Here is an 11,003-nt window from a genome sequence, read left to right on the forward strand (position 1 = left end):
CTCCTCGTGGTGTGAACAGAACCAGGGGCCTCAGGTCACATGCCTTTTACCTGGTAAACTGGTTCAGTCCCTCCCCAGCTTGAATTTTTAATTCCCAGTGGCCTCTATTTACAGCATGTGTGACTAACTGTCCTGTTTAGAGAGTGATACAAAACCTTTTTTTTTTTTTTGGTACATACATAATTTTAACTCAAAAAATATAAGTAGCAACACAATGTAAACACTGTGACAGTAATTCTGGAACATCTGATGTCTAAGCCACAGGGAAGAAGGCCAAGACGGTCTCAGCTTTTTGGGTGCAGGATCCAAGTTGCCGGCGTCTGGAGCCACCTGATGCTGTTGCTGTTGGGCAGAGGTTCCATATTGGACCTAAACAGAGACAGGTGATGCCCACCTACTTTCATGACACGTGGGACCATCAGCTGAGGCAGGCCCATCGTGTCCAGATCTGAAGGCGTTGGGATCGGTGAAACACACCAGAAATACATGTTTTTCGTTCCCCTCAAACACGTGTAATGAATGTCAAAGTGCTGATGCTAATTTAGATCCTCACTACATACTGTGAAGTCTTAAGTTCTGCTTCATTAATTGCAGCCCTGGCAGCTGTTTGGCAGAATATCGCATATTAAGCTGCAGGCAGCCTGACAAGTATTGGAGGAAGGGGAATTTTTACATTTTTAAAACCAGTTTAATGAATCACTGCCCTTTAAGAACTTGAGTGAAAATTAACCCCTGAGGCTTCTGCAGACAGACCCTCACCAATGACCTTCCAGAAGGAACATTTCCCGGCTGACGGTTTTGTCTGAGATGACAACTTTCGGGTGATGTTTTGTTGACAGATGATGCAGACAAGCCCTTCAGTGAATAGCACTGTCACAGTTTATAAAGCAAAAGAAATTTACAGTGATTCAAAACTCTGGATTTTTGCTGGCAAAAGTAACTCCTATCCACGAGAGCTCAGCAGTTAGCACCCCCCTCCCTGCCCACAGAAAAACCTACATCCTAAAACCAAAGCCAAAACGTGTCAGTGAAAAGAAATAGGTTTTCAGGCCCCCAGTTGAAGAGTTCATCAAGGCTTTGCCGCTGGAGGTTTAAAAAGTCCCACTTTCCGAAAATACCTGACAATCAAGGGCACGGAAACTAAAGTTATACTGATTCTCACGGGTGCGAACAGCTTGTGGATGGCGTAAGCCACCACGAAGGTACTGGTGCCCGCTGCCATTTTTGACTGTACCAGGGACTCTTTAAATCCGAGTTTAAGCAGGATGGCTGATATGTCCACACCACTGGAGGGAGAGAGGCAAACAGACAAAAAAAATGTTTACTACAGCAAGGATTTAGTTAAACAGTTAATTTGGGCTATGAGATATACAGTATTTTTATGATTTTATTTTTTCTTTTTAGGGCCGCTCCTGCGGCACATGGAAGTTCCCAGGCTAGGGGTCACATCGGAGCTGCAGCTGCCGGCCTACACTGCAGCTCACAGCATTCTTTTTTTTTTTTTTTTTGTCTTTTTTGTGGTTGTTGTTGTTGCTATTTCTAGCTCACAGCATTCTTATGGATACCAGTCGGGTTCTCAACACGCTGAGCCATGACGGGAACTCCACGAGATACATGGTATTTTAAAAAATGTGATTAAAGTAGCTCAATGAATAAAAAGGTCTTAGGAAAAAAGCTCTTATTTGCAAAGACTCTAGCATTATGGCAAAAAACTAAGTATTTGTTACTGTCAAAAATGCTTGGAGTTCCCGTTGTGGCACAGCAAAAATGCTTGGAGTTCCCATCATGGCACAGCAAAAATGCTTGGAGTTCCCGTCGTGGCACAGCAAAAACGAATCCAACTGGGAACCATGAGAGTGTGGGTTTGATCCCTGGCCTCACTCAAGTGGGTTAAGGATCTGGCATTGCCGTGAGCTGTGGTGTAGGTCGCAGATGAGGCTTGGATCTGGTGTTGCTATGGCTGTGGTGTAGGGCGGCAGCTATAGCTCGGATTAGACCCCTAGCCTGGGAACCTCCATATGCTGCAGGTGTGGCCCTAAAAAGACAAAAGACCAAAAAAGGAAAAAAAAAAAAGAGTTCCCCTTGTAGCGCAGCGGAAATGAACCTGACTAGTAATCATAAGGTTGCAGGTTCGATCCCTGGCCTTGCTCAGTGGGTTAAGGATCTGGCATTGCTGTGAGTTGTGGTGTAGGTCACAGACTCGGCTCAGATCCTGTGTTGCTGTGGCTGTGGTGCAGGCTGACAACTATAGCTCCGATTTGACCCCTAGCCTGGGAACCTCCATATGCTGTGAATGGGGCCCTACAAGGAAAATAAAGACCAAAATTCTACCTTGAAACAACCATGTAAAACATGCCCAAGGAGACGAGCGAGATCCCAACGTGCACGGACACGCCCACGGCGCCATACTCCTTGAAGATCTTTTTCAGCTGCTGCGACTTGCTTTGCTTTTTCTCCTCTGCACCGCTGATGTCGCCGCCTGTTGCCGCTGTGATTCTGCTGGGTTCCTGTGCACAAACCAGAGAAGGGGAGAGACTGGAGGACAGGAGCAAGGCAGTTGGTGGTCACCACCGGCCCTCAGGCGCACGCGGTGTTCCGCTCATCCCTGGCCGGTGAGATGAGCTCCTCTTAGCCACTGCGTGCACCTGGGGACCAGGTGGGACCGGCAGCAATGACGGCTCCCAACGTTGTCTAGGTCCTCATGCTCCGAACCTGTGAATATGTTACCCTACACGGCAAAAGGACTTTGCAGCTGTGATTACATTAAGGATGGGCAGATCCTCCAGGGTTTCCTGAGTGGGATCAGCGTAATCACAGGGTTCATCACTTAGAAGTGGAGGGCGGGAGGCAGGAGGGGCAGAGAAGCAGGGGAGAGGATGGAAGCTGGGTCAGATCTTGCAGGGCTCTGTGCCGCTGGCTCTGAAGACAGAGGAAAGGGCCACAAGCCAGGGATGGCAGGCAGCCTCCAGAAACTGGCAAAGACAGGAAGTGGGTTTTGCCCCAGAGTCACCAGCCCTGCTGACACACTGGCTTGAGCCCTGCGAGACCCAGTGTGAACTTCTGACCTGCAGAATTGTAAGATAACACACGTGTGTTGTTTGATGCCACCACGTCGGTGGTAACGTGATAACCAGGCTAGACCACAAGACAAGCCAGTGGGTGTGAAATAAAACGGAGCAGGAGCTAGGATAGATTTACTTCTGGAATTCAGCTTTCCCCTGAGATCCGAATGGATAAAGGAGGGCTGGTTCCCGGGCCATAAATACAGCAGCTGGGCTTAGTCAAAAGAGAATTTGCTGCGTGGGGGTGTCTGTGAGCAGTTACTGAGCACCCACAAGGCCTGGAATGTGTGCAAGGAACACAACAGTGTTGGATAGAAAGGCCAAACTCCTCAATATGGAGAGTGCCTTTCTCATCAGGGGATTTCTTCAGCCTCGACGACACCCTCAGAGCTCTCCTCGCAGGCAGCATCGGGGTTGGTCAGCTCCAGGACTGACTCTGCAGTGGGTCGGCTGCTTCCTTGTACTTCTGGAACACGCTGCAGCGGAGCCACACTTGAAAGGCTGGAGCGGGGAGCATGCAAGCGCAATGCCCGGAATGAAAATGAAATGACACAGGCGCCCAGAGCAGCAGCCTCCAAACTCAACAAGGCAGGGGGGACCCCCGGACCTGCTGGGAGGGCGGGAGCTCAGACCAAACAAGTCTGGGGGAAGGCCTCCCGGTGCTGCCTTTCTAAGAGCTCCCAGAGGGCCCGGGTGCTGCTAGTCTGTTTGTCCATGTCCAGGCACCCAGCCTCTGCTTTTATAGTCGGAGGAGGAGGCCTGGGCAGTGGGATTAGATAGCCAGTTCCCCAGATGCTTCTCATCAGCCACCATGGCCAGGTTATCCCCTGCTCAGTGCGCCCGCCTCACCCGGCCCCACTCTTCCCGCCCTCAGCAGACCCCCTACGTGGCCTGTCTCCTCCTCAGAGGCACCTGCCGTGCAACAGACTGGAGGGGCCCCCGCCAGCACTTGCTAAGCTGGAGACGCAAACGTCACCTCCTCCAGGAGGCCCTCCTGGACCACCCCTCACAGCTGCCTGCCCTCCACAGCAGCCACGCTATCACCTCCCCACTTCCCTCTCCGAGGTTTTGGTCTGCAGCAGTTGTCCTGCTTATAACATAACAAATACACATAACAGATACCTAAGCAATGTAAGCATTCTCTGCTTGTTTGCTGTCGGCCAGGGTCTGGAACATGTGGTTCCAGGGAGCAGGGCCCTGGGAGTCCTGCTGGATCTTAGCACTCGAACGGTGAGGGACAGCGTCTGCCAGGTGCGATCACATGCGAGGATTCGACAAAGAGTTTTACGTGCAGCCTGTCTCCTGCCTCCTCGGATCCTTTCATTCTCCACTGGAACCTTGTCCCCCCATTGCACACCAGGTCTGCACTGCCTCCTTCGTCCCTTGGGCTTGTCTGTGCTGTCCCCTGAGCCAGCAGCCCTGGTGGCCCAGCCCTGCCCTCCCGTCCTCAGGACACTAGCAGACACCCCTGCCCTCCACAGGGCCACCTCCTGCCTCCTGGAGCCCCGAACGTGACTGTGTGATGACACACTTGGACCTGAGCTCCCAACGACTCTGGCCCGGGCTGTGGGCGGGAAGACGGGAGGTCCCACCCGGGCTCCTGACCGATGTGCACCTGGGCGCCAGCTTAGCAGGCTGAGAGGAGGCCGCTGGGTTTCCCCTCTAGGCACCCACGGGCTCACCCAGGGAGGGCACGGTGAGCAAGAAGGGGTCCAAACCCCAGCATGACTGCAGCTGGGCCCCCCTGACATCCCGCCCTGGGCTGGTGACTCACAGATATGCACCCCCCAAACTGAACTGGCACATCTTCCCCGGCCTGGGTGTCCACGGCCAGACACCTGTGACATGTCCAGGTCACACTCTCCAGGTCAAGCCTGTACCTATTTTGGCAAACTCTATCCTCCTGGTTCCTCCGGCCAAAACCTCTGAGTCACCGTGACTCCTCTGCCCCCACGTCCAATCCATCGGCCAAGCCTGCCTCATCCAGACTCAGCGCTCTCTCCCCTCTGCCAGCCCATCACCTCTCGCCAGGCTTACTGGGACGGCCTCCCTCCCAGCTGGTCCTCCACTCCCACCCTCGACCCCTCAACACAGCAGCCAGAGGCAGCCTGTAAAACCCGTGGTGGGATTACAGCACTGCTCCTGCCAGAGGTCTCCTGGAGGCCAAAGTAGTCTGTGCACCGGCTCCTCAGCCCTCCAGACTCACCCGAGCCCACCCTTCTCCTTCCCCACCTCCCTAGTCCGGCCACACTGACCTTCTTGCTGCTTTAGGGAGAAGAGGCCAGGCTCGCTCAAGGCCTCGGCATTTGCTGCTTCCTCTGCTCTGCCCTTTCCTCCAGAGATTCCCCTAGCCCTGAGCCCAGAGGTCCCCTAGCTCCGCCCCCAGATCTGTGTCAAACCTCCCTGCAGGGTGGCCTTCTGGACTCACTATGGGGGAAAACAAGTGGACAGCAGAGTGTGGTCTGGGCTCTCCCATGTGGCTCAGCGGGTTCAGGATCCAGTGTCACTGCAGTGGCTTGGGTTCGATCCCTGGCCCAGGAATTTCCACGTGCTGCAGGTATGGCCAAAAAAAAAAAAAAAGAGACCCCTCCAAAGCACTCCCTTGCCCCCCCCCCACCCGACCATGAGGACACGGCGAGAAGACGGCTGGCTATGATCCAGGAAGCAGGCCCTCACCAGCCACGGAATCTGCTGGTGTCCTGACCTTGCACTTCCAGCCTGCAGGACCACGAGACAGGAACAGCAGTTCTTTAAACGAGCCAGCCTTCGGTATGCTTGTCATCGCAGCCCGAGCAGACAACGGCAGCTTTTATCCTTTAACGTCATGTTCTCAAGGTTCATCCACACTGTGGCCGGATCAAACTTCATTCCTTTTTACAAAGTGGAATTCGATTCCGCTGAAATACCAAGTCCAGATTCTAAAACTTCCCTGGCAGTGCAAGCTGGGGGCCACAGCCCACTTTGCCCTCCAAAGAATGTCTGCTGTCTGGGTGACCGCTGGGCCTGGTTCCCCCTGCGGCCGCAGCTCAGCCTGCTTTCTTGCAGGACCCGGAGGGCCTGGCTCTGGACCAGCCGCCAGAATGACGAAGATAAACGAGCAGAGCTGCATGTATGTGGAAGATAAGCAAACCATCCTATTTGTCCCCCATCCTTCAGCCACGGAACTCGGGCTCAGTGAAGGGCCATCGTCCCAGTACAGGGGACCGACTGCAGGCTTGGATTAAAACCTGCCCCAAACCATCCCTGACTTTTTTTTTTTTTTCCCCCCCTTTGGGCCATGCCTGCGGCATAGGGAAGTTCTCAGGATAGGAGTAGATCCCACACCACAGCAGCAAACCGAGCCACAGCAGTGACAATGCTGGATCCTTAAGCTGCTGTGCCACTGGGGAGCTCCCATCCTTGATTTTTAATCATACACAACGGCTACTCATTTGCCCAGCTCCTCTCCCCAAAAAGTTGGTGCAAAACTCCGATTTATTAAGTCTTTTCATTACCTTCCAACGGGAAGAGCATCTCTTTGGCTCCCCTACTGCAGCTGGGACTGAAAACCAACCAACCAACCCAAACCCCAAAACACCTGGAAGCTTTGGTCCTGGCATGAAATCAGTTTCCTTAAAGGCTGCTCCGTCTCTGGGACTGAAACGCGACGGCCCTCGGGGTGGGGACAGCCTGCGTTTCCTTGCTGCCTGCAGTTTTGACTTTGGTGGGGTTTTTCAGACTTAAGAAGACAAATGCCTAAAAGGGGGGAGGGGCTACTGAGATCCAGGGGCGGGTTATGAGGTCCCAGAGGCTGAACTTGGATGGGCAGGAAAGCATAACATTTTTGGAAAGGTTTTAGGAAAACCACCTGCATCCTCAGGAGAGGCACTGGGCTTGGCATTTTAAAGGTATCATCTCACAAAACCCCTCACCACTCTGCGGGTGGGCACCTCTGTTGCTCCCACCTTCACAGGTGGAAGACCAAGGTTCGGGGTGAAGCCACGAGCTGGCTGGCAGCATCAGATGGGGTACTGCCTTCAGAGTCACCAGCCGACTCCCCTGCATGTCCCCCAGGAGTTGACCGTTCCTAAAGGGTCTGTTCCAGAACTTCCTGGAGGGGGGAAGAAATACTGTCACTGGTCTCCTTTCCTGGGGGTGGGCACCTGTCTCCAGCCAGAATGGCCCCAGGAGCTCAGGCTCCTTCTGTTCAACAGGCCCCCGCCTGCCTTCTGGCTGCAGAGGAAGAGCCCGATGGGAGAACTGCCGGTGCTGATAGGACCACCCACGGCTCCAAGAGCCCAACCGCTCCTGGGGCCCACCAGGAGAGAAGCCTCCTTCGCTTCCCACCCGGACACTTGGCCCAACTTCACTTCATCATGTCCCATCTGTCCCCTTGCCAGGACCGGGCCAGGCTGTCTCTCTCGAGAGCCCTTTTCTGTACGACTTCTATTTTGGCAAAAGGCCTATTGGCCAAAAAAGAAAAATAAAAAGGCAGCCAGACTTCCAGTGACAGAATAGCCAGTATCTTTTGCAAGACCATGGGAGGGACCAAATATTCAGACACAAAGGACAATTTCCTGTCAGCCGGGGGCGCGGTTGGTTAGTTTTTAATATTCTAGAGTCAGAATCTTACACGGACAATCTTCTTCCTGTTACTGGGGTGAAAGGAAATCTCTTTCGGCCTTGGCCTTGTGGGTCCTGCGTTTTCCTTCCTAACCCTGGAGGCGACTAAAGGGGCTAAAGGAAAGGAACGTAGGAGGGGGTGACTGGCAACAAAGCACCCTTTTCAGACACCTGTTTCTTCATGAGCTATTAGGCACCTGCGAGGTATCGTGAGGCAATGTTTCAATGTTTCTCGTCCCTCCCCTGCGCCTGCGCTGAGACCAAGGCGCTTTCATCACCTCGCAGATGGCTTGCTCTCTGACCCCAGGGTCCTCCTCCCCCTCCGTTCTCACTCACCTCCTTCCCTGATGACCTGGCAGCACCCCCAGCCCCACCCCGCAGCTCCGCCGCTCCGCCTCCTTCCTCCTGGGCCTTCCCCACAGCCCGGTCACATCAGCAGCCCTGACACTTTCCCGGGTGTTGTTCCTCCCCTCCCACTAGACTGTAGACTCCCTGAGGGTGGACTCTGTCCCTTTCTTCCTTGCTCTGTCCCCTGCACCTAGAGCAGGGCCTAGCACGGAGCAGACACTCACGGATAAGTTAGGCACACAGCACCGCTGTTAAAAGCAAAAGCCTTGGAACCAGACTGATTTGGCTCCCAGTTCTGACAAGGAATCCCTGTGTGATTCTCAGCAAGTGACTCAACCGCTCTGGGCTTAAGTGGGGATGACAGTGTAACTCAGGTCCCAGGGGTATCATGAAGATTATCCCCTTGGTGGCGCAGCTGAAATGAACCCAACTAGGAACCATGAGGTTGTGGGTTCGATCCCTGGCCTCACTCAGTGGGTGGAATCCAGCGTCACCGTGAGCTGTGGTGTAGGTCGCAGACGTGGCTCGGATCCTGAGTTGCTGTGACTGTGGTGTAGGCAGGCGGCTACAGCTCTGACTGGCCCCCTAGCCTGGGAACGTCCATATGCTGTGGGTGTGGCCTTAAAAAGCAAAAAAAAAGGTGTTTATTAATACTATTTATTTGAAGGAATGAAAATTGGTGGTATTCTAAACAATCGAACTTGTGAGCAAGACTTCTGGCTCATTCCTCAAATCTTCCTGACCCTTCCAAAGTAAAGAACCTTCTGTACTTTAATAAATACATGGATGGGGGCAGCACACACACACACACACACACACACACACACACACACTCACTCCTACCAGGGCCAGGCTGATAAAACAAACAAGCAAGTCTTTAAATGATGAGCACGTAGAAGACCCACACCCACGGTGCTGAGTGGGAGCCAGTGCAGACACCCGAGGTTTCAGTGGTAGTCAGAGAGGGCTTCCGGGAGGAAGGGACAGCTGGGCTGATCCATGAAGAATCACCGGGAGACCACTGGGTGTGTGAGGAGAGCGCCAGACTTGTGAGGACCCCCGAACTGGGCTCAGGAGGTTCAGAGAAGATCTACCGCCTGTCGAAGGCAGGGAAGGAGCTCCTCCATCCTCAGGGGAGGCACGGGGAGAAAAGGGTCAAACAAGCACAGGCCTGCATCAGTTCATGGACTTGTCCCCACAACTACTGTTGGGAAGGTGCTCTTTTTAGTTCCCTAAAAGGCCAGAAAACAGGTTCAGAAGCCTTAGGTCCTGTGGTGAGGCCACACAGAAAGGGACCAAAGGGTGCAAAGCCCCAGGCGCTGCGTGTCCCCACTTGCCAGTCCCGGATCTCCAGCCTTCACCGCTGACCCCCTTTTTTCTTTAAGAAGGCCCACTTCAAAACAAAACAAAACTGTAACAGCTATTTTTAAAAAAAGGATAGTTTGCATTACTGCTCTGAATGGAAGCCCGTTTTCACCCACCATCCTTAGAAGGCAACTCTAGAGAAACGCAATGAAACAAACAACACTGCGTTTCTTGCACGAGTCTGGCCTGCAGTGTGACATGGAGGCCTGCACTTCGGGTTGGATAAAAAGGCGTGGCAGCAAGTGCGGGGAGGCGTTAAAGACAGCAGCACCCGCCAAGCCTTTCTCCTCGGCCCGGTGAGGAGGCTCCAACGTGACTTCAAAAGAGAACAACTCTAATGGCCAGGGGAGAACTTGGATACCAAGCCCAACCCCATCTCCACTCCTTTCGGCTACCAACACAGTACTGGCGGACGCTCTGGGAACCCGGGATCCGCCGGAGACTGTGTGTGACCTTGGGCAGATGCTATACCTCCTCGAGCCTCAGTTTTCCCGACTGTCAACTGGGAGAGTGCTTCCTTGGCTCGTAAAGATTTGGGACCTGGGGACTCTGGAGGTGCTCGGTCTCGGGCAGCTGCGCTTGCAAAACTCTCCTTTGGAGGAGATGGACCCGCGATCGAGGCGCCCGGGGATGGGGTGGGGGTGGGGAGGCTTACCTGGCGGCCGTGGCAGTTCCTGCGGGCTGCGCGCAGCAGCTGAGCGTCTGGCCCGGGCCGGAGCAGCGGCAGGAACACAGGCGGCGGGGCGCAGGGGGCGGCGGCGCCCAGGAACCAGGTGGCGCGAGGCCGAACCCGGGAGCCCCCTCTGCCCGCTGGGCCCAGCAGCGCCAGCAGCCCGGACATGGTGCGCAGCCCGGCTTGGCAGCCCGCGCAGCGGACCGCAGGGCGGGCAGCCAGCGCGGTGGGCGGGGCCTCGGGAGCCCCAGTTGGGAGCGGCGGGGCAGGGGCGGGGCCGGAGCCGCGCACCACACTCAGCCCCGCCCATCGACCCCGCCCCTTGGAGCCTGAGCGGCGAGGGCGGGGCCGGAGCGGGACGCCCGAGCGAAGTGGGCGGGGCTGGAGGCCTGGTTCTTTTCCTGCCTGGTGGGTCTGACGCATCCTGTTGGTTGCAAGCCTGTCAGAGGCCAGCCCAGATTCAAGAGTGAAAAGGTTAGATTCCTCTGACTTGATGGGAAATGGCAAGGTCTCGTGTGGAAGGGCTTGTGGGACGGGAAATATTGCTGGGACCGTCTTTGGGAAATGCGATCTACCACAGCACTTGGCTATTAACTACCTCGTGATAATCTTTGTTCTCCATCCTGCTCAAAGAAGTGGAGCCTTTCCTGAGACCTCTTACCCTGATACACTGCTCATGCCCGACCCCCTGGAACATTTTTTGGTTGAAACTGGACATGTTTCTAGATCTTTACTATTTTAGGAAGGAAAAATGTAGCACAGGGAATTGTTGCTTGGAGAACCATTGGAAAAGCTCGACCCCCTGAAAAGACTCTCTGGACAGAGCGAGCGATGCTGGCCAGCCAGAGGCATTTGCCATCAGCCATTTTCTTTGGATCTGCCCAAAGAAACTGGCAAGGTGGGCGTCAGGGGTCAGCCAGCAGGGTGAATGAATGCCAGAGCACACTTCTGGA

The 11,003-nt window shown here is 54.5% G+C and overlaps 1 protein-coding gene across 1 annotated transcript; it reads right to left on the minus strand.

The window, feature by feature from the left end:
• Window positions 1-135: 135 nt before the first annotated feature.
• On the minus strand, window positions 136-10,273 carry FAM210B (family with sequence similarity 210 member B). Its single transcript, XM_047770820.1, has 3 exons — window positions 10,033-10,273; window positions 2,332-2,507; window positions 136-1,286 (listed from the first exon to the last, which is right to left on the minus strand). The coding sequence occupies exons 1-3, from the start codon at window positions 10,216-10,218 to the stop codon at window positions 1,070-1,072; spliced, it is 579 nt and encodes a 192-aa protein (XP_047626776.1). The 5' UTR covers window positions 10,219-10,273; the 3' UTR covers window positions 136-1,069.
• Between the last annotated feature and the right edge of the window lie 730 nt (window positions 10,274-11,003).

This window comes from Phacochoerus africanus, chromosome 3, assembly GCF_016906955.1.
Source record: "Phacochoerus africanus isolate WHEZ1 chromosome 3, ROS_Pafr_v1, whole genome shotgun sequence".
NCBI classification, from domain to species: Eukaryota; Metazoa; Chordata; class Mammalia; order Artiodactyla; family Suidae; genus Phacochoerus; species Phacochoerus africanus.

What these genes read in the sequence shown, in the direction of transcription:
- FAM210B (XM_047770820.1), bottom strand. Translation starts at nt 10,218, where the DNA reads ATGTCCGGGCTGCTGGCGCTGCTGGGCCCAGCGGGCAGAGGGGGCTCC. An exon ending in GGAACTGCCACGGCCGCCAG is followed by an intron (nt 2,508 to 10,032) that starts GTAAGCCTCCCC and finishes GTTTGTGCACAG; the next exon opens with GAACCCAGCAGAATCACAGC. An exon ending in TTTTACATGGTTGTTTCAAG is followed by an intron (nt 1,287 to 2,331) that starts GTAGAATTTTGG and finishes CTCTCCCTCCAG; the next exon opens with TGGTGTGGACATATCAGCCA.